This window comes from Theropithecus gelada, chromosome 9 (assembly GCF_003255815.1).
Source record: "Theropithecus gelada isolate Dixy chromosome 9, Tgel_1.0, whole genome shotgun sequence".
Taxonomy (NCBI): Eukaryota; Metazoa; Chordata; class Mammalia; order Primates; family Cercopithecidae; genus Theropithecus; species Theropithecus gelada.
This window is the reverse complement of record NC_037677.1, coordinates 89,000,189-89,024,147: the sequence shown is the minus strand read 5'-3', so window position 1 is coordinate 89,024,147 and position 23,959 is coordinate 89,000,189. Positions and strand designations below refer to the sequence as shown.

The 23,959-nt window shown below is 41.1% G+C and overlaps 1 protein-coding gene across 1 annotated transcript in view; it reads right to left on the bottom strand.

The window, feature by feature from the left end:
* The window catches only part of KIF11 (kinesin family member 11), a 68,099-nt gene extending 44,456 nt beyond the window's left edge, over positions 1-23,643 (bottom strand). Inside the window, exons 1-8 of the mRNA XM_025397958.1 lie at positions 23,251-23,643; positions 10,961-11,093; positions 10,643-10,740; positions 10,128-10,206; positions 7,794-7,979; positions 7,532-7,656; positions 3,555-3,645; positions 3,069-3,311 (exon numbers count right to left, since the gene is read on the bottom strand). Coding sequence (XP_025253743.1) covers positions 3,069-3,311; positions 3,555-3,645; positions 7,532-7,656; positions 7,794-7,979; positions 10,128-10,206; positions 10,643-10,740; positions 10,961-11,093; positions 23,251-23,327 — 1,032 coding nt within the window. The 5' untranslated portion in view covers positions 23,328-23,643. The remainder of the gene's footprint in view (positions 1-3,068; positions 3,312-3,554; positions 3,646-7,531; positions 7,657-7,793; positions 7,980-10,127; positions 10,207-10,642; positions 10,741-10,960; positions 11,094-23,250) is intronic.
* Positions 23,644-23,959: the final 316 nt, after the last annotated feature.

Sequence of the window (23,959 nt, the reverse complement as noted above, 5' to 3'; positions counted from 1 at the left end):
ATTAGTGAAGATATTGTGAGAATAATGTAGTTCTGTTATCTAAAATATGTTATATAATAACTTAAAGTAATATTTTATAGTTGTATCTAATTTTAAAATCTAGTCATTAAGACCACTATGCCCAACCTTTAAAAAGGAAGCTGTTCAATCCTTTTTTCCCTTCTCTTCAATTTTCATAGTCTTGACCCTTAGGATAATTTCCTTTAGACTATTCTTAAACTCAATGATGGCTCACATTTGTAATCCCAGCACTTTGGAGGCCAAGGCATGAGGGTCACTTGAGTCCAGGAGTTCGAGACAAGCCTTGGCAACATAGGGAGACCCTGTTTCTACAATAAATAGATAAATATTAGTTGGGCATGGTAGCATGTGCCTATAGTCCCACCTACTTGGGAGTCTGAGGTGGGAGGATCACTTAAGCCCAGGAGGTTGAGATTGCAGTGACTGTGCCATTGCACTCCAGCCTAGGCAACAGGTTTGTTTGTCTCAAACAAAAAAACAAAAACAAAAAAACACAAAGCTCAATGAATCTACCAACTGATGAATAAACAAAATGTCCTATATCAGCCGGGCACAGTGGCTCACGTCTGTAATCCCAGCACTTTGGAAGGCCAAGGCAGGTGGATCATGAGGTCAAGAGTTCGAGACCAGCCTGGCCAACATGGTGAAACCCTGTCTCTGGTAAAAATACAAAAATTAGCCAGGCGTGGTGGCAGGCGCCTGTAATCCCAGCTACTCGGGAGGGTGAGGCAGGAGAATCACTTGAACCCGGGAGGCAAAGGTTGCAGTGAGCCAAGACCATACCATTGCACTCCATACTATAGAATATTATTCACCCATTAAAAGGAATAAAGTATTGCTGCTACAACACAGATGAACCTTGAAAACATTATGCTAAGTGAAAGAAGCCAGTCACAAAAAAACTACATATTACATAATTCCATTTATATGAAATATCCAGAACAGGCAAATCCATAGATGCAAAAAGCAGTAGTGTCCTAGAGCTGGGAGTGGGGCAAATGGAAAAGTACTTTCAATGGGTACAGGCCTTCTTTCTGGGGTTACGATAATGTTCAAAACTTAGATTTCGGTGACGGTTGGACAGCTCTGTTAATATACTAAAATTATTAAATTAATATACTTTAAATCGGTGAATTTTATATGTGAATTAAATCTCAATAAAGATTTTTTTTTAATGAAGGGGAAGTTGGAGACCTTAAAGAAGCTTTTTTGTTTTTTTGAGACAAAGTCTCGCTCTGTCACCCAGGCTTGAGTGCAGTGGCTCAATCTCAGCTCACTGCAACCCCTACTTCCTGGGTTCAAGCAACTCTCCTGCCTCAGCCTCCTGAGTAGTTGGGATTACAGGCGTGCACCACCACGCCCAGCTAATTTTTTGTGTTTTTTAGTAGAGACGGGGTTTCACCATGTTGCTCAGGCTGGTCTTGAACTCCTGAGCTAAGATGATCCACTCACCTCAGCCTCCCAAAGTGCTGGGATTACAGGTGTAAGCCACCGTGCCCGGCCTAAAAAAGCTTTTTAAAATCCATTTAGGTCAAGCGAGGTGGCCCATGCCTAAATCGCAGCACTTCAGGAGGCTGAGGTAGGAGGATCCCTTGAGCCCAGGAGTTCAAGATCAGCCTAGGAAACATAGTGAGACCTCCGTCTCTATTTAAAACAAAACAAAACAAAACAAAACTTAGCCAGGCCTGGTGGCTCACACTTGTAGTACTAGCTACTCAGGAGGCTGTGGTTGGGGGAATCACTTGAGTCCAGGAATTTAAGTTGCAGTGAGCCATGATCATGCTACTGTACTGCAACCTTGGCAACAGCATGAGACTCTACTTCTAAAAATAAATAAATAAATAAACAAATAAATAAAATTTCCACTTAAGGCAGATGATAGCAATAAAATAAGACTACATTTTACCATCTTTGTTATTTCTCTTGGTTTTTCTCTCTGTTCTCACACATCCAACGCCATCTTCAGTGTTCTCTAAGCAGCCTTACCACACTAGCGAGCATTCACTTTACCTGCTCCTAAGTCCTCAATTAAATCTCCATATACCACCCACTGCTAATGACCACAGCAATTTTCTTTGAAGACTGTGTGGAAAAAGCCATTGAGAAACTGACTTTTTAAGGTTAAAAACTCTGCAAGGAAGGAAAAAGATAACTTCTTCAGGAGTGTCCTCCTGTATATGTTCATATGCAATCTCCAGATTGTTTTACATTATAGCATAGAATGAAGAGGGCGCGGTGGCATACGCCTGTAATCCCAGAACTTTGGGAGACAAAGGCGGGCGGTTCACCTGAGGTCAGGAGTTTGAGACCAGCCTGGTCAACAAGGTGAAACCACATCTCTACTAAAAATACAAAAATTAGCTGGGTGTGGTGGCAGGCGCCTGTAATCCCAGCTACTTGGGAGGCTGAGGCAGGAAAATCGTTTGAACCCGGGAGGTGGAGGTTGCAGTGAGCTGAGATCTCGTCATCGCACTCCAGCCTGGGGGATAAGAGCGGGATTCATCTCAAAAAAAAAAAAAAAGAATGAAGCTACTAAATGAACTTTTTTTATTCCACCATATATATATATATATATATATATATATGTATATATATATATGTATATATATATATATATGTGTATATATATATATATGTGTATATATATATATATGTATATATATATATTTTTTTTTTTTTTTTGAGATGGGGTCTCCCTCTGCCACCCAGGCTGGAGTGTAGTGGCATGATCTTAGTTCAGTGCAACTTCCGCCTCCCAGGCTTAAGCGATTCTCCCACCTCAGCCCCATAAGTAGGTGGGACCACAGGTGTGCACCACCAAACCCACCTAATTTTTTGTATTTTTGGTAGAGACAGGGTTTCGGCAGGTTGCCCAGGCTGGTCTCGAACTCCTAAGCTCAAGTGATCCACCCACCTCGGACTTCCAAAGTGCTGGGTTTACAGGTATGAGTCACTATGTCCAGCCTAGTAAATAAACTTTTAAAATATATAATAGCTAAATAAGAATTACAGCTACTACACTCGCAGCTTGCTTTCAAAGGGCTTACCTCAAGATTGAGAGATGCAGGAGAAATTGTTGCAATTATAGATGTTCTTGTACGCCCTCCAAGAGAATCCTGGAGGATTCTAGTTAGTTTAGATTCTCGATAAGGAACATGAGGTGTTCTTTCTACAAGGGCGGTAATAACCCTTCCCAAAGTCAACAGGGATTGATTTATATTTCCAGCTTCCCGAGCTCTCTTATCAACAGCTCCAGAACGGCCAATGTTTTCACTTCCTGCAAGATCAACCTTTAATTTCAAAAATAAAAATAAAAAGTGAGTCTATTGGATTTGGATTCAAAGACTTTCATTCTTATAGTATACATAATGTATTAAATAGCCAGCAAAATAATTTTTCTGTAATTAATAAATTTGTTCTCCCACTAGAAAGCTAATCACCCAGTGACCACAAAAACTGTCTCAAGGGCAAAATTTCAAGCTGCTCTATAAGGTGTTTAAGAGTGAAACAGTAGTATTAAGGTGGATGCTTACCAAGTTCAACTTTCCAATTTTAACAAGCTCTTCTCCATCAATCGTAGTTTCTTTCATATGTATTGTAACAGAGAAAACTGAGTGGGAACGACTAGAAAACAATATCAAGTTGCCCAGTCATTATAATGTAAAACAGCATTTCCTGCTTCTGAAATACTGAAAACAGGAAAGGAAGATCTAAATCCACATGGGTAGAGAAAGATAACATCAGACAGGAGATATCAAGAATATTCTGGAAGATAGGCGATGGATAGAACAGTGATTAGGATTTTGTTTTCTCCTATCTACTGCCTGCAAAAGCGGCATCAATAAGAAGCTATCTGAAAAAAAACTCCAAAAGACTTAGAATCCTGAGGCACCTCTGAAAGCTGGATGTGGATGGGGTCGAAACATTTGCCTGGTATGTCAAGAAGAGATGGCTTGCAATCAATCTGCTATTCATAAGAACCATTTGAAGTATGTCATTACCATAAATTCAAATAGTACCAGGCAAGGCATTAGTTTACTATTCCACCTCCCCATCCATGTCAGCTGTTGTGTACATGCACAAGTACACTTCTCTGCTTTGAGACTGTCATCAGAAATAGGTGACTCCTATCCCCTAACAGCAGAAATAGTAAACAGCATGATTACTAAAACACTACAAGATAATCACTGCTAGATTATAAAATGTTCAAAAGTCTACCTTATGCTAAATACTGATATTCAGGCCAGGGGTGGTAGCTCATGCCTGTAATCCCAACACTTTGGGAGGCCAAGGTAGGAGGGTCACTTCAACCCAGGAGTTCGAAACCAGCCTGGGCAACATAGTGGGACTGCCATCTCTACAAAAAAATTTCAAAATTAGCTGGGCGTAGTGGTATGCTCCTACAGTTACAGCTACCCTAGAGGCGCAGGTGGGAAGATCACTTTAGCCCAGGAGGTCAAGGCTGCAGTAAGTCATGACTGAGTCACTGCACTCTAGCCTGGGTGACAAAGTAAGATGTTGTCTTGGGAAAAAAAACAAACAAGCAAAAAAACAAACAAAAAAAACCAAATACTCTGCTTTTATCTTAGGGGAAAAAAAATTATACAGATGACCAAAGACATTCTTTTTGTATCCAATGGCAGTTGGTGAACATTATCATGTTTGTTAATATCATTGACAGTTGACAGAGAATCTGGTAAGTTTCAATTTTCTTCTTTGTACTTTCATGTTACTTAAACAAAAAATTAAGTATCTTTTTTTTTTTTTTTTGAGACTTATTGCCCAGGCTAGACTTATTGCAATGGCTCGATCTCAGCTCACTGCAACTTCTGCCTCCTGGGTTCAAGCAGTTCTCCTGACTCAGCCTACCAAGTATCTGGGATTACAGGCACACGCCACCATGCCCAGCTAGTTTTTGTATTTTTAGTAGAGACGCGGTTTCACCACATTGGCCAGGCTGGTCTCGAACTCCGGACCTCAAGTGATCCTCCCGCCTTGGCCTCCCAAAGTGCTGGGATTACAGGCGTGAGCCATCGCGCCCAGCCAAGTAGCATTTTTATAAAAATTATTTAAATTATTTAAAATTACAGAAAAGGAGGAAGATCCAAGGAAAAGCATAAATGCAAACTATAGATCTGAATTATAATATTCATCTCCACCAGGCGTGGTGCCTCACGCCTGTAATCATTTTGGGAGGCCGAGGCGGGCAGATCACGAGGTCAGGAGATCAAGACCATCCTGACTAACACAGTCAAACCCCGCCTCTACTAAAAAATACAAAAACTTAGCTGGGCGTAGTGGTGGGCACCTGTTGTCCCAGCTACTCGGGAGGCTTGAGGCAGGAGAATGGCATGAACCCGGGAGGCGGAGCTTGCAATGAGCCGAGATCGCGTCACTTCACTCCAGCCTGGGGGACAGAGAGAGACTTTGTCTCAAAAAAAATAAATAAATAAAAATAATAACAATAATAATAATAATAGGCCGGGCGCGGTGGCTCAAGCCTGTAATCCCAGCACTTTGGGAGGCCGAGGCAGGCGGATCACGAGGTCAGGAGATCGAGACCATCCTGGCTAACACGGTGAAACCCCGTCTCTACTAAAAATACAAAAAACTAGCCGGGCGAGGTGGCAGGCGCCTATAGTCCCAGCTACTCGGGAGGCTGAGGCAGGAGAATGGCGTAAACCGGGGAGGCGGAGCTTGCAGTGAGCTGAGATCCGGCCACTGCACTCCAGCCTGGGTGACAGAGCAAGACTCCGTCTCAAAAAAAAAAAAAAAAATAATAATAATAATAATAATAATAATATTCATCTCATATTTTTCGACCATTATCTACCCATTCCTAATCCAGATTAGGCAATTAATACAAATAAGCATTGGAGTTAGCTCTAATTTGGGAAAACTGAATATTAGCTTCTCCTCTTTGTCACATACATTCATAAAAAGTGACCTTTATACAAGTCTACATATAAGAAAAAAGGAAAAATAGAAATTTTATACTTTAGTGAAATGTACCTAAAGAAATTTTAACTAGTCTTCAGTTCTCAAAATTCTACATGAAATTAAGTCATAAATCAACCACAGAATAAAATTTCCATTTTATTGGAAAGCCATTAAGTGCAAATTTAATTAAAATTTTGAAATCATCCAAAATTCCATGATCTTAATCACTTTTATGTTACATTTTTCTTCTTTCTTTAAATGCAAACTTTTTTTAGAGTTGCAACTATAATTGATATGGCATTTTATAGAAATTTTCAACTACAAGCCAGCAAAGAAATAAGACTTCCAATCCTAACAATAATTTTGTAGCTCAGAGAAACTAATATGCAGATAAATTCACTTATTCACCTGAAGTCACATACTGAATTAACTGTGAAACTGAGACTACACACAAATATCTAATTCCCAATCTATTGCTTTTTCTGTCACATTCTGATGTTTCCTTCAAAGACCATAAACACACACACACACACACACACACACAAACACTTGTTTTAGTAAACTATATTTGTAGAATTTGGAATTTGTCCTGTAGGAGTCTTTACAAGAAAAAAGGAGTTCCTAACTTATGTAAATTTATGACAGGCATTTTATATTTCAATGAATAGAGTGGTAAGAGAGGAAAATAAACAATTTTTAAAAAGGAATTTTTATATTTCAGTAAAAGATATTTAGAGAGAAAAAATCATCCCTTTCAACCCATGAAAGCCAGTGTTAGTGACCATCTGTCTCCCACATTAAAATGAAGCCATTTTAAAAGACCTGACTTCTTCTAATCCTTATTAAATGCAAGGGTTTTCAAACTATATTCTAATATCAGTAGGGGGCTCCACAAAAGTGCCTCAGGGACCCCTTCATAAGGCTTAAGGAGGTAAGCCTCAGAGCATCCCATTCTAAAATCAACTATAGCAGCCACATTTTATCCTGGGCTTCCATATATGATGTCACTAGAATAAAAGGATTCTTCTACTTCAAAAAAGTTTAGGCTGGGTGCGGTGGCTCACACCTGTAATCTCAGCACTTTGGGAGGCCAAGGCAGGTGGTTCACCTAAGGTCAGGAGTTTGAGACCAGCCTGGCCAACATGGTGAAACCACATCTCTACCAAAAATACAAAAATTAGCTAGGCTAGTGGCGGGCACCTATAATCCCAGCTACTCAGGAGGCTGAGGCAGGAGAATTGCTTGAACCTGGTGGGCAGAGGTTGCAGTGAGCCGAGATCGTGCCACTGCACTCCAGCCTGGGTAACAAGAGCGAAACTTGGTCTCAAAAAAGAAAAAAAAAAAGTTTAATACTTCAGCTATGGTTCAACTTATCTTTGTTCTCCTTTCAACATTCTTCCAATATTGGTTCCTTCCCTATAAATCTCAAGCCAATCACCAACGACCCCTCCTTATAACACAAACTCTAGGTACGTGACTCATACCCTGACCCACCCCAATTTGATTTTCTCCAAGTCCTAATTCTTCTTAAAACAAAATGGGGCTAGGAAAGAGACTATGGCTTTCTTACCTAGAGTATGCATTCATCAGAGTAGCTGCAGTTGTCCTTTTTGCTGCCCCCTTTTCTAAAATTTGATAGACTTCATCCTTGTTGTGTACTGTAATTTCTTCCAAACCTTTAATTATCACTCCTCTCTGACCAAAATACCAAAAGAACATCCATTAGATTGGTTAAAACACACACACACACACATTCTCTCTCTCTCTCTCTGACTTCTCAAAGCCTCACATGTTAAAATTCAGAGACATTTCATTCTCAAAGACTGAATTACCTTGTTACGGGGATCATCAAACATCTGTAGTCTCTCAGAAACATCAGATGATGGATTAAGAAGATCAAAAAGCTCTTCATTATAGATCTCCAACAGAGACACTTTGACTGAAAATTCAGTACCATTATCAGTAAGTTTCTCAAAAATTTGATGAAGGGTACGTGGAATTATACCAGCCAAGGGATCCTGAAATTATAATAAGGACTAATATAAAGGAAGAATGCCATTTACTGTGGCAGTTAAAATACATGGGCCTCCTTTATAATATATTTAAACATAAGTATGGCAAAGCAAGTTAAAATAAAAAAAAAGAAACAACTAAGTTAATGTTAGAGAAGCCATTTACAACAATCTGTTCAATAGTAGTCTTCACACCCTCCATAAACCTGTCACACTTCTTAGCCATCTTCATGCCTGAGCATTACATAGAAACCAATGGAACCTATCTACTTAAAAAGCCAAGTTCAGGCCGGGCGCGGTGGCTCAAGCCTGTAATCCCAGCACTTTGGGAGGCCAAGACGGGCGGATCACGAGGTCAGGAGATCGAGACCATCCTGGCTAACACAGTGAAACCCCGTCTCTACTAAAAAAAAAAATACAAAAAACTAGCCGGGCGAGGTGTAGTCCCAGCTACTCTGGAGGCTGAGGCAGGAGAATGGCGGGAACCCGGGAAGCGGAGCTTGCAGTGAGCGGAGATCTGGCCACTGCACTCCAGCCTGGGTGACAGAGTGAGACTCCGTCTCAAAAAAAAAAAAAAGCCAAGTTCAGCCAGGCGTGATGTCTCACGCCTGTAATCCCAGCACTTTGGGAGGCCAAGGCAGCTGGATCACGAGGTCAGGAGATCAAGACCATCCTGGCCAATATGGTGAAACCCCATCTGTAATAAAAATACAAAACTTTGCCGGGCTTGGTGGCGTGCACCTGTAGTCCCAGCTACTCAGGAGGCTGAGGCAGGAGAATCACTTGAACCCAGGAGGTGGAGGTTGCAGTGAGCCGAGATTGAGTCACTGTACTCCAGCCTGAGCGACAGAGCGAGACTCCATCTCAAAAAAGAAAAAAGCCAAGTTCAATAATTCTGCCCAATGAAACTATGCTTTAAGCCTATTCCATATCCCCTATGGTTACAATTCATAACTTTATTATCCATATATGTAAAGTAAGTTAATGACTCAATTATGTAACCACTAGAAAAAAGGTTCTACCCAACTTTCAATAATTTGGAAAACTGGCTGGGCAAGGTAGTATGTGCCTCTAATTCCAGCTACTCAGGAGGCTGAGTTGGGAGGACTCCTGAAGCCCAAGAGTTCAAGACTGGCCTGGGAAACACAGTGGGACCCCATCAATTTAAAATTAAAAAAAATAAAATAATTTTTTTTTTTTTTTTTGGAAAATTAACTAGCTTTTTGGTTGTTTTTTGAGACAGAGTCTCATTCTGTTGCCCAGGCTGGAGTGCAGTGGTGCCACCTCAGCTCACTGCAGCGTCTACCTCCTGGGTTCCAGTGAATCTCCCGCCTTAGCCCCTCGGGTAGCTGGGATTACAAGCATGCACCACCACACACAGTTAGTTTTTGTATTTTTAGTAGAGACAAGGTTTCACCATGTTGGCCAGGCTGGTCTCGAACTGCTGACCTCAGGTGATCCATCCGCCTTGGCCTCCCAAAGTGTTTGGATTACAGGCATGAGCCACCACACCCGGCCAATTAACTAGTTATTAAACTCATTTAAATTTAAACACATTACTAAATTTAAAACTAAACTTTTTATAAAAAGTTGTAACACTTCAGCTCTTGTTCAACTTGTCTTGTTCTTCTTTCAACTTTCTTCCAGTATTGGTTCTCTCCCATAGTTATTAAACTCACTTAAATTCATGGAAATCTTTGTAAAATGTAGTATATGCTTTCTGCAATATTAAACAATACATTCATCTTAATTTATTGAACACTTAAGATCATCATGAATAAAGTACTATACTTCCCCTGGCCATGCTAACTTTGAGACCCATTCCTACAGTACAAAGCCCTGCCTGCTTTCGAGCCTCACTCATATTCCAACTTTTCTACAATATTCTGCTCCAACCATTCTGTCGTAAATAGACCCCTTTTTTATGACATAACTGTGCCATATATATTGGTCCTTCCTCTTCCATTGAGGCTGTTTCTTAAACAGGAGTCATACCATGCACTTTAATTTTACTGTAGTAGTGGTTTATCCTAAGTTCATTTTGACATAGGTATTTTGATCTTCTCTATTTCAAGACAGAGACCCTCAAACAAGTTTTATACAGTTAAATTTCAGCCACATTAGAGATAAAAGTATATTATAAACAATAAATACCTCTTCCCAGGTATACTCTTCATTAGGTGACCTTTCACCTTCCATTGTAAAAGTTTTTCCAGTGCCAGTTTGGCCATACCTGTAAAGATTAACAAGTGTTAAATCAAAAGGAAACACACCCATATGACTCTTAGTGATAGACTAAAAAACAAAAAACAGGCCAGGCGCAGTGGCTCACGCCTATAATCCCAAAACTTTGGGAGGCTGAGGTAGGCAGATCACCTGAGGTCAGGAGTTCGAGATCAGCCTGGCCAGCAAGGTGAAACCACGTCTCTACTAAAAATACAAAAATTAGCCAGGCGTGGTGGCAGGCGCCTGTAATCCCAGCTACTTGGGAGGCTGAGACAGAACTGCTTGAACCCAGGAGGCGGAGGTTGCAGTGAGCCAAGATTGCGCCATTGCACTCCAGCCAGGGCAACAAGAGTGAAACTCCGTCTCAAAAAGCAAACAACAAACAAAAAAAACACACGCATTTAAGCTTTTTCATAAATCTGAAAAAACACTGTTTTACTTACGCAAAGATAGTGCAATTATAGCCCATAATAACTTCATCCAGAATTGGACAAACAACACTTCGGTAAACATCAATCTGTTTAGTAGATGCTCCAAACACCTATCAAAAAAAAGAATTAAAAAAATAAAACTCAAAATTACTCATTTTAATAATTTTGTTTTTCGTATGTTAATTAATTCATAATCCAGCCCACTAGAAGCCATCTGACAATTCAAAGAGACAACCGAAATTCCTAAGTATACACCCTTTTCCAGGTAAAATATGTATATTAAAATTATTTTACATTAGTGGATAATCAATAAATTACACCATATGTTACCATGTCAAAAGTATATGTCTTCCTTGAGCTCTTGTCAGCCAATCCTCCAGTTCGTACACTAACTTCTTTTCGTACAGGATCACATTCTACTATTGAATGGGCGCTAGCTTTCCGCTCTGCCAAATTAAATGGTCTATAAAAGAAATACACAAAGTCATTCAAGAGCTCTTAGTTCTCAGGTTATCAACGACATTTTCCCTAACTACATTTGTCAAGAAAAACGCAAAGTTCTGACCACATTGTTGGTGATGGGGATTAAATCAGGACTAAATGATACTGCTAAAGCAGACAGTAAAATTATAAGTGTCTCAAGTTTCACAAATATAATTTTTTAAATGTTCAAAGATATGTAAGACATTACAATTCTGGCAGCTTCTTATGAGTAGATACTAACAGAATTGTTTTGTTTTGACAGTAGAGATTGGGGTCTCACTGTGTTGCACAGGCTGGTCTCAAACTTCTGGGCTCAAGTGATCATCCCACCTCAGCTTCCCAAGGTGCTAGTATTACAGATGTGAGACACTGTGCCAAGCCACTAACTGGTTTTAACTTGTAAAAATGCCAAACTTATTTTTCAGAATTCCATTTCTCCTATTCTTAAAATCTGATTGGCCGGGCGTGGTGGCTCACGCCTGTAATCCCAGCACTTTGGGAGGCCGAGACGGGCGGATCACGAGGTCAGGAGATCGAGACCATCCTGGCTAACGCGGTGAAACCCCGTCTCTACTAAAAAATACAAAAAACTAGCCGGGCGAGGTGGCGGGCGCCTGTAGTCCCAGCTACTCGGAAGGCTGAGGCAGGAGAATGGCGTAAACTCCGGAGGCGGAGCTTGCAGTGAGCTGAGATTCGGCCACTGCACTCCAGGCTGGGCAACAGAGCAAGACTCTGTCTCAAAAAAAAAAAAAAAAAAAAAAAAAAAATCTGATCAAGTTGGGTTATGATGTAGCAGAAAAACCATGTCAAGTTTGTGTTCAAAATACCCATCTGCCAGTGGATACCTGGCACAAAATAAAAAGTACATAAAAATAATGACTAATAAGCTGAGTACTTACTATGTGCCAGGTACTTATTGTTTCAAGTGCTTTACATGTGCTCACTCAGTATGTCCACACAACACTGTGAGGTTGGCAATATTATTAGCCCCATTTTTCAAATGAGTGAATAGACACAGAAGGTCTACACTGCCCAAGCCGACTGGATCAAGAGTCCTCATTCTACGGAAATGCCTGAGTAGGTATTTAGTTGAAATGGTTATTTCCTCAGGAAGTCCTTTCCATCCTACGTGCCTCCCCCACCTGCTCCAACCAAGACCACATTTAATGTTTGCTATATATTCCTACAGCACCCTTTATACACCCTTTCTAAACATCACCTCTCTTATCATCTTTTTTTTAATGTGTTACCCACTAGACCTCAGATCACTACGGAAAGAAATCCTGTCTAGTTTACTGTTTCCCCAGCAACAACTACCATGCTTAGCACACAGTAGGTTCTCAAATATTTGTTAAACCACATTACCTAATAAATGTCATCCTAAGAGGAATTATGGGAAAACTAAAAATAATCACAGTCCACAGAGTAGCATTAATAAGATAATTATATACTTAATACATGTCTGGGCCAAAGGGAGAGACATAATCTTGACCTGAGTTCATTTTTCCCATTGAGTATCATGTATTTTGGAGAAAGTGCCAAACAGGAAATTATTTTCCCCTTATCACTAGATAAACCAAGTTGCTATTTATTTAAGGATACCTTAACTTCCCCTGGCACAGCCCACTCTACTTCCGAGTGATCAGAAGACCAAATTTGTGATCCTAGGAAACTTAACTCCCAGGTAATATTTGGTAATGCTTTCATTTGCCAACTATACTAAAACCTACACAATGCATATAACCTACATGAATGTACAGTATTATTAAAACTTCAACAAAACTAAGGCAGAACCAACTTATACTGAGGTAGGCCAAGAGCATCAAGTGGAGTGATTTGCTCTCATGTGACTAAAGCTTTTCCAATTAGTCTATTATTTTTGGCATCCCCTAAACTAGTATCTTGCCTGGATGTATAAAATTAAGCTACCAAATGAATACCATTCACATTGTCAGGACTGAGTAATAGGAAATTCATACAGATCACACATTCCTAAAAGTTATCAAAATTCTCAGAGAAGCTTTAGGGACCATCTGTACTCTAAGAAAGAGTAATGCCAAGCCATTAGTTTCCTACCCAGACTTCTCTAACTTATTAGAAATTGCAAAGTTTCTGCCGATCACACTAACAAATCCATCAATTTGCTGGTTTCACTATAGTTATATAAAAATTCAAACAATCAAAATGGTGAGGGAAGGGAGATGGAGGATTAAAAAAACCTAAGTCCTATCCTGTGGAGAAGTGCTAAATTAACTCATTCCACAAATATTCATCAAGTACTTACTATGTGATAGGTAATTTTCTAGACACTGGAGATATAACAATGAACAATACAAAGTTAAAGGAAAGAAAAAAACACCAAAATCCTGTGCTCAGGGAGCTTTTAACTTAGTTGAAGGAAGGAAGAGATAATTATCAAATAAATAAATATATTAGATGCTGATAAATTAGAAATGAAAATAAAGCAGGCCAGGTACAGTGGCTCATGACTGTAATCTCAGGACTTTGGGAGGCTGAGGTGGGCGAATCACTTGAGGTCAGGAGTTTGAGACCAGCCTGGCCAACATGGTGAAAACCCATCTCTATTAAAAATACAAAAATTAGGCTGGGCACAGTGGCTCACACCTGTAATCCTAGCACTTTGGGAGGCCAAGGTGGGCAGATCACTTGAGGTCAGAAGTTTGAAACCAGCCTGGCCAATACGGTGAAACCTCATATCTACTAAAAATACAAAAATTAGCCAGAAATCACTTGAACCTGGGAAATGGAGGTTGCAGTGAGCCGAGACTGTGCACTACACTCCAGCCTAGGCGACAGAGTGAGACTCCATCTCAAAAAAAAAAAAAAAAATTAGCCAGGCATGGTGGCTGCCGCCTACTGTCCCAGCTACTTGGGAAGCTGAAGCAGAGGCTTCAGTGAGCCAAGAATGCACCACTGCACTCCAGGCCTGGGCAACAGAGCAAGACTCTGTCTGAAAAGGAAAGGAAAGGAAAGGAAAGGGAAGGGACGGGACGGGACGGGACGGGACGGGAAGGGACGGGAAGGGAAAGGAAAGGAAAAGAAAAGAAAGCAGTTTAAGGGGGATAGGAAGTGTTGAGGGGGGAAGATAGTTGGTTGCTATTCTAGGGTAGCTAGGGAATGCTTCTATACAGAAGATGACATTTAAGCAGAACCTAAAAAGCAAGGGAGCCAGGCCCTGTAGGTATTTTGGTGGAAAAGTTTTTCAGGCAGAGAGAACAGAAATTGCAAAAATTCTGAAGTAAAAGCAGGTAGATGTATTTTTTAAATGTGTGTGTGAAATTAGCCAGGCGTGGTGGCACGCGCCTGTAATCCCAGCTACTTGGGAGGCTGAGACAGGAGAATCGCTTGAACCAGGAGGTAGAGGTTGCAGTGAGCATGGGCAACAAGAGTGAAACTCCGTCTCAAAACAAACAAACAAAAAACCACACACACACATACACACACACAAATGTGTGTGTTTAAGTAACCAGGGTTCAAAGAAGATATCACAAGGAAAATTAGAAAATACTTAGAGATTAATGAAAATGAAAACACAACATACCAAACAAAACTTATGGGACACAACAAAAGCAGTGCTAAGGGGAAAATTTATAGCTATGAATGCTTACATTAAAAAGCAAGAAAGATTTCACATCAACACCCTAACTTTACAACTTAAGGAACTGGAAACAGAAGAACTAACTAAATACAAAGGCAGCAGAAGGAAAGAAATAATAAAGATTAGAGCAGAGATAAAAAGAAGATAAAAACCAATGAAATCAAAAGTTGGTTCTTCAAGAGGATAAAACTGACAAGCTTTTAGCTAAATGGACTAAGAAAATAAGAGAGAAGACACATGGAGCTATAACCGGTAAACAGATGGACTCACTCACCAAAAACCTCCTGACAAAGAAAAGCCCTAGATCTCGGTTTCATAGGTGAATTCTACAAAACATTTCAAGATCTAATACCAGTTCTTCTCAATCTTTTCCTAGAAAAAATCTGGTAAAGGAGAAAACACTTCCCAACTCATTTTGTGAGGCCAGCATTATTCTGATACCAAAGTCAGACAAAGGCAACTGTAAGAAAACTACAGATCACTATCCCTTATGAACACTGATTAAAAAATCCTCAACAAAATACCAACACATTGAACTGAGCAGCACAAGGATTATACACCATGACCAAGTGGGATTTATTCCTGGAATACAGGGATGGTTCAACATGTAAAAATTGATCAATGTAATATACCACATTAATAGAATGAAGGAAACCACAGGATCATGGCAATCGATGCAGGAAAAACATTAGACAAAATTCAAAACCCATTAGTCATAAAAACACTCAACAAACTAGGAATAGAGTGAAACTACCTCAACAAAATAAAAGCAACGTATGAAAAACCCACAGCAAACATAATTGATGGTCAAAGACTGAAGAATGTTCCTCTAAAAACAAGAACAAGAGGCCGGGCGCGGTGGCTCAAGCCTGTAATCCCAGCACTTTGGGAGGCCGAGGCGGGTGGATCACGAGGTCAGGAGATCGAGACCATCCTGGCTAACATGGTGAAACCCCGTCTTTACTAAAAATACAAAAAACTAGCCGGGCGAGGTGGCGGGCGCCTGTAGTCCCAGCTACTTGGAGGCTGAGGCAGGAGAATGGCGTGAACCTGGGAGGCGGAGCTTGCAGTGAGCCGAGATCGCGCCACTGCACTCCAGCCTGGGTGACACAGCGCGAGACTCCGTCTCAAAAAAAAAAAAAAAAGGACAAGGCCAGCACAGTGGCTCACACCTGTAATCACAGCACTGTGGGAAGCTGAGAAGATCACTTGAAGTCAGGAGTTCAAGATCAGCATGGGAAACATAGCGAGACCACATCTCTAAAAAAAAAAAAAAATTCTTTTTTTTAAATTAGCTGGGTGTAGTAGTGTGTCCACAGTCCCAGCTACTCAGGAAATTGAGGCAGGAGGATCTCAAACAAACTAATAAAAGAACAGGAGCAAGACAAGGATGCCCAATGCCCATTTTCACCACTTCCATTCGACGTAATACTGGAAGTTCTAGCTAGAGCAATCAGGCAAGAAAGAAAAATAAGGGCCAGGCATGGTGGCTTATGCCTGTAATCCCAGCATTTTGGGAGGCTGAGGCAGGCGGATCACGAGGTCAGGAGATCGAGACCAGCCTGGCTAAACTGAGAAACCCCGTCTCTACTAAAAATACAAAAAAATAATTAGCCGGGTGTGGTGGCACATGCCTGTATCACCAGCTACTCGGGAGGCTGAGGCAGGAGAATCACTTGAACCCAGGAGGCAGAGGCTGCAGTGAGCAGAGATCGCGCCACTGCACTCCAGCGTGGACAACAGAGTTTGACTCCATCTCAAAAAAAAAAGAAAAAAGAAAAAGAAAAGGCATCTCCAAATTGAAAAGGAAAAGGTTGACAGCCGAGAGCACGCCTGTAATCCCAAAACTTTGGGAGGCCAAGGCGGATGGATCACGAGGTCAGGAGTTCAAAACCAGCCTGGCCAAGAAGATGAACTCCCCATCTCTACTAAAAATACAAAAATTAGCTGGGCGTGGTGGCATGTGCATGTAATCCCAGCTACTCGGGAGGCTGAGGCAAAGAACTGCTTGAACCCAGGAGGCAGAGGTTGCAGGGAGCCGAGATGGCACCACTGCACTCCAGCCTGGGCGACAGAACAAGACTCCATCTCAAAAAAAAAAAAAAAAAAAAGAAAAAAAAAAGAAAAGAAAAGAAAAGAAAAGAAAAAAGTAAAATTATCTGTCTGCAGACTATATGATCTTTTATATAGAAACCTGGCCGGGTGTGGTGGCTCAGGCCTATAATCCCAGTACTTCGGGAACCCAAGGGGACTTGAGGTCAGGAGTTTGAGACCAGCCTTGCCAACATGGTGAAACCCCGTCTCTACAAAAACTACAAAAACTTAGCTAGGCATGGGTGCATGCCTGCAGTCCCAACTACTTGGGAGGCTGAGGCAGGAGAATCGCTTGAACCCAGGAGGCGGAGGTTGCAATGAGCCAAGACCGTGCTACTGCACTCCAGCCTGGGCAGCAGAGCAAGACTCCATCTCGAAAGAAAAAAAAAGTAAAGAAAGAAAACCCTAAAATTCAGCGGGGCACAAGGAGCTAGAGCATCAAGAAGAATAGCTAGTGGATGCTGGGCTTAATTAATAGCTAGGTGATGGGTTGATCTGTGCAGCAAACTACCATGGCACAGGTTTACCTATGTAACAAACCTGCACATCCTGCACAAAAAAAAAAGAAAGAAAAGAAAAAAGAAAACCCTAAAATTACACACACACAAAAAAAACTGTTAGAACTAATAAGTCAATTCAGCAAAGTAGCTGGATACAAAGTCAACATGCAAGATCCAGCAACATTTCTTTCTTTCTTTTTTTTTTTTTTTTTTTGAGACAGAGTCTCACTCTGTTGCCCAGACTGGAGTACAGTGGCAGGATCTTGGCTCACCACAACCTCCACCTTCCAGGTTCAAGCGATTCTCTTGCCTCAGCCTCCCAAGTAGCTGGGACTACAGGCGTGCGCCACCATGCCTGGCTAATTTTTACATTTTTAGTAGAGAAAGGGTTTCACTATGTTGGCCAGGCTGGTCTTCAACTCCTGATCTCATGATCCGCCCACCTTGGCCTCCCAAAGTGCTGGGATTACAGGTGAGAGCCACCACGCCTTGCCTCCAGTTACATTTTTATACACTAAGAATGAACAATCTAAAAAGGAAATTACAAAAACAGGTCAATTTAAAATAGCATCAAAAAGAATAAAATATTAATAATTAATTTAACCACGCAGGTGGAAGACTTATAAAATGAAAACTATAAAACACTGCTGAGACCAGCCAGGCGCAGTGGCTCACAACCCCAGCACTTTGGGAGGCCAAGGCAGGTGGTTCACCTGAGGTCAAGAGTTCGTGACCAGCCTGACCAACATGGTGAAACCTTGTCTCTAGTAAAAATACAAAAATTAGCTGGGCGTGGTGGTGCATACCTGTAATCTCAGCTACTGAGGAGGCTGAGGCAGGAGAATCACTTGAACTAGGAAGGTGGGGGTTGCAATGAGCCGAGATTGCACCACTGCACTCCAGCCTGGGCAACAAGAGCGAAACTCCGTCTCAAAAAAAAAAAAAAACTGCTGACAGAAATTAAAGGGCATAAATAAATGGAAACACATCCCTTGTTCATGAACTGAAGACTTAATATTGTTAAGATGCCAATACTACCCAAAGTGATCTACAGATTCAATGTAATCCGTATTAAAATCCCAATGATGTGTTTTACAAAAATAGAAAAATCCATCCTCAAATTCATATGGAATCCCAAGGGAGTCCAGATAGCCAAAACAATCTTGAAAAAGAACAAAGCTGGAGGACTCACACTTCCTGATTTCAAAACTTACTACAAAGCTGCAATAATCAAAACAATGTGGTACTGACATAAAGACAGACTTATAGACCAATGGAACAGAATAGCACTTACAGATAAGCCCTCTTATATAAGGGCAAATGATTTTTAATAAGGTTGTCAAGACCATTCAATCAGAAAAAGACAATCTTTTCATCAAATGGTGCTGGGAAACTAAATATCCATATGCAAAAGAATGCGGTTGGACCCTTATCTAACACAATATACAAAAATTAACTCAAAATGGATCAAAAATGTATGTAAGACCTAAAGCTATATAAAACTCTTAGAAGAAAACATAAGGCAGAAGCTTCACAACAATGGATTTGGCACTGATTTCTTGGATATAACACCAAAGATACAGGGAACAAAAACAAAAAGACAAACTGGACTTCATAAAAATTTTAAATGTTTGTGTATCAAAAGACAGTATCCCTATGATCCCAGCTACCTGGAAGGCTGAGGTAGGAGGACTAGTTGAGCCCAGGAGTTCACAACCAGTCTGGGCAATAAAGCAAGATACTGTATTTAAAGGGGGATTAAAAAAAAAAAAAAAAAAGCCCGGGCACAGTGGCTGACACCTGTAATCCCAGCACTTTGGGAGGCCAGGGTGGGCAGATCACCTAAGATCAGGAGTTCGAGACCAGCCTGACCAACATGGTAAAACCCCATCTCTACTAAAAATACAAAATTAGCCAGGCGTGGTGGCGCATGCCTGTAATCCCAGCTACTCAGGAGGCTGAGGCAGGAGAATTGTTTGAACCCAGGAGGCGGAGGTTGCAGTGAGCCAAGATCGCACCAATGCACTCCAGCCTAGGCAACAAGAGCAAAACTCCATCTCAAAACAACAACAACAAACAAACAAAAAAAACCCAAGCGGAAAAAAAAAAAAAGTTTTATCTTCCTTTTCTCCATCACGGTGCAGGATCAAGGTAAAAAAAAGAGAACTCTGGCCAGGCAAAGTGGCTCATACTCATAATCCCATCACTTTGGGAGGCCAAAATGGGTGGATCACTTAAGGCCAGGAGTTCAAGACCAGCTTGGCCAACAAGGCGAAACCCCATCTCTACTAAAAAAAAAAAAAAAATTAGCCAGGCGTGGTGCACACCTGTAATCTCAGCTACTTGGGAGGCTGAAGAATAAGAATTGCTTGAACCTGGCAGGCAGAGGTTACCGTGAGCCGAGACTGTGCCACTGCACTCCAGCCTGGGTGACACAGCGATTTTCTGTCTCAACATCTGTATGGAGGAGACTGGAGATGACTGACCCCGGCAGCCAAGGTGTTGAAGCAGATCATAAGCCAGATCCCTGTGTTCTCCAAAGCCAAATACATTGTCAGATCCTTTGGCATCAGGAGAAATGAAAAGATTGCCACCTACTGCACAAAGGGCCAAAGCAGAAGAAACCCTGGAGAAAGGCCTAAAGATGCAGGAGTGTAAATCAAGAAAGAGCAACTTCTCGGATACTGGAAACTGGTTTGGAGATGCAGGAACACATAGATTTGGGTATCAAATGTGACCCATGCATTGGTATCTACAGCCTGGACTTCTACATGGCGCAGGGTAGGCCTGGTTTCAGCACTGCAGACACATAGCACAGAACAGTCTGCACTGGGGCCAAACAGAATCAGCAAAGAGGCCATGCGCTGGTTCCAAAAAGAAAAAGAAAGGAAAAGACCACAGTATCAATGAGTAAAAAGGCAACCCACAGTAATGGGGAAAAATTTTTTGCAGATCATATATCTGAAAATACCCAAAATACATAGAAAACTCCTAAAACTCAACAACAAAAAAGCAAACCAATATAAAAATGGGCAAAGGACTTAGACATTTCTCCAAAGATATACAAAATGGCCAGTAAACACACGAAAAGATGCTCAAAATCATCACAAATCAAAACTACAATGAGATGCCACCTCACACCTAATGGGATGGCTACTCGAAAAAAAAAGAAACAGAAAATAAATGTTGGTGAGGATGTGGATAAATGGGAACCCTTATGCACTGTTGGTGGGAATGTAAATGGTCCAGCCACTGTAGAAAATAGTTTGTTGGTTCCTCAAAAAATTTAAAATAGAATTATCATATGATCCAGCAATTATAATTCTGGGTAAATACCCAAAAGAATTGAAAACCCATATTCATAGCAACTTTATTCATAATAGCCAAAATTAAGAAGTAACTCAAGTGTCCACTGACATATGAAGGGACAAGCAAAATGTGATACATACATATAATACTATTCAGCCTTAAAAAAGAAGACGTTTGCTACAACATGGTCCAACCTGGAGGGCATTATGCTAAGTGGAATAAGCAAGTCACAAAAGGATAAATACTGTATTATGACTCTATTTTATGAAGTATTTAGAGTAGTCAAAATCATAGACAGTAGAATGGTAGGTGTCAGGGGTTGATGGGAGAGGGAAATGGGGAGTTATTGTTTAATGTGTATAGAGTTTCAGTTGTTCATGATGAAAAGAGTTATGGAGATGGATGGTAGTAATGGTTGCAGAGTATTATGTATTTAATATCACCGAACTGTACACTTAAAAGTGGTTAAGATGTTAAATTTTATATTATGTGTATTCGAAAATGACTTTTTAAATTGGGAAAAAAATAGGGGACAGAATAGCAGGGGCATAAGAAAGATAGCCAGTAGCGCATTATGTAGGGATCTGTAAACTTTAACCTGTGAGTCAAACCTGGCCCTTGCCCTGCCAGATTTAAGAATGATTTTTACAGTTTTAAAGTGTTCTTTAAAAAAAAAAAAAAAAAGATCAGAAAATAATGTGACAGAAACCACATGTGGAGGGGTGCAGTAGCTCACGCCTATAATCCCAGCACTTTGGGAGGCTGAGGCGGGTGGATTCCCTGAGGTCAAGAGTTTGAGACCAGCCTGGCCAACATGGTGAAACCCCATCTCTACTAAAAATACAAAAATTAGCAAGGCATGGTGGTGTGCACCTGTAATCCCAGCTACCTGAGAGGCTGAAGTGGGAAAACCGCTTGAATCTAGGAGGCGGAGGTTGCAGTGAGCAGCCATTGCGCCACTGCACTAGGGCCTGAGCGAGACAGCAAGGCCTTGTCTCAAAAAAAAAAAATAACAAACCACATGTGACCTGCAAAGTCTAAAGTATTTAAATAAAATAAATATTTATTTCTCTGGGCCCTTTTCAGAAAAGGCTTACCAACCCCTGAGGGCCTTGCAACTCATAAGTTGCCTATTTGCGAAAGCTTAATAACAGACTTGCACCAGGAAGGCTATTTGAAAGAAAAAGGCTAATGTGGAAAAAAAAATCTCTTTACACAAAAATTATTGTAAATATTAGACACAAGCAAATAACTATTATATTCATTGGTGATAAAGTAAATCTCCTCTAAGGCAAGGCTTGAAATGTATGCGGATCATAAACATCAAGTTCAAGATAATGGTTAACTGTGGCTGGAGGAAAAGGGATAGAGAGGGGAAAGGGGGGGCTCCAGCAATGATTGTTTTGTTTCTTAATCTGGGTGATGAATATACAAATGTTTATTACATTGTTCTTAATAACTTTTGTAAGTCTGAAGTATTTTGTAACTAATGTTAAAAAAAGAAATCAAATAAAGGCATACGGAAAAGGTAATATTGCCTGGTTTTATTAAACAACCAAAATAAGTTTAAAATTTGCACTTGTTATATGCACTGCATTTTTAAATAAAAATTTTCAGAACAACTACTAACAGAAGCCCCAGAGTACAACAACTGGTAAGTGTCACTGGCTAGATTTAAGATTGCCACCAAATTTCCTCTCTGGTACCTCGCTTAGAAACCTAGTCATCACCTTTGATATCTACAATTGAAGTTACCAGGGCTGAGTAAACAATAGCCTAAGAAAGTTTGTTGAAACAGGTTTTTCCAAAAAAATAGCCTTTTAATTTTAGACTACTTTGGGGTTTACAGAAAAGTTGCAACAGCAACTGTTAACAGCCACAAAAACAGACACACAAAACACAAACTCAGTAAACTGTGGAGAGCCTCTAAAAAGTTGAATACATCAATTCTAACTAAACAGCAGTTTCTAGCTCATTTTAAAATTGGGAAGTTATTTGGAAACGAGTCAGGGGAGGGCCGAACACCCCTCCACATCTTCTTATCTCGAAATATCCATTTAATTTGGTCTATGAACAAACAGGCAGATAAAAGGGAAAACTGTAGCACAATCAGAAATTTACACTAGCTTAGCTTGTCTTGATCTTTTAAAAAACATAAACTCACTTTATAACTTAATGTTGAAAGACAGATGTTTACTTGTTTAGTAGGGATGCAGAAAATACTGCATCTAGAATAAAGAGAACAGTGGTTGATTGCTTTTTAGAGGCGGTAATACCAACGTAAGTGCTAAACCATCTGCAAAACAGGTATTCAGTCTTACTTCCAAATGGACAAACTACATGAAGTAGCATATATAAGTGACACCTAAGTCTTGACTATAGTTTAAAAATAACGCACTTTTCAGTATGGAACAGTGATCAAACCAAACATACTATTTTCTGCTAAAAATCAGACACACACAGCAACCGGGTGTCATTTTTATTGAACAGAACGAGGAGAACCAAGAAACTGGGACCCTCAGGAAATGCAAATAAAATCCCTCTCCCTGGACCGCGCACTAGGGGGCCCAGCAGCGAAGCCCCGGCGCTCGGAATCCTGTCAGCCCTCTCCCTACCTGCATCTCACCACCACCTGGATGTTCTTCCCCTTCTCCTCTTTCTTCTTCGCAGACGAATTTGGCTGCGACGCCATGACTGTCCCCGCCAAAAAATCAAGGCCTGGCCGCGGACTTGGGCGCTGTGAGGCGCGGAGGGGCTTGGCGGCCGACGGGGGCCGGAGTCTCCCTGGTCCCTCCCGGGCGCTGGCGTGGCCTGGGGGACCGACGCACGCAGCTCCGCGTCCCCGCTCTCTACCCGGTACTCTGGCCGTGGCGTTTATCCCGCGCCAGCCGGAGCCGCCAAATCACCAATCTCGTCTCCACCCCAAGCCCCAGAAATCAAGCAACGACTCGGCGCCTCAATTTGAAAAAGGGACCGAGTAGCCGGACCAATGACTGCGCTGGCGCGCAAGGCACCATGGGATGCAGTGTCCTCACCGGAGCCCCGCCCTCGGAGCGTGGCCTGCGGGATCGTAAAGAGTTGGGCTATCCGCCTGCTCCGGAACTTCGTAGTCCAGAGCTGAGACTTTGGAACTAAGCGTGGAACTTTTAGCGTAGCGTGGCTCAACTTACATAACGTCCCTAGCCCCAAATTCCCTCATCTGCAGAGAGGAAATAATAGTAACCATCTCAGAGGGTTAGGATGAGAATTAATGAGCTCGTGGAAATAGATCGGAATATATGGTAAGCACTCGCCATGATTATAATTATTAGAGAATTGCAAGAG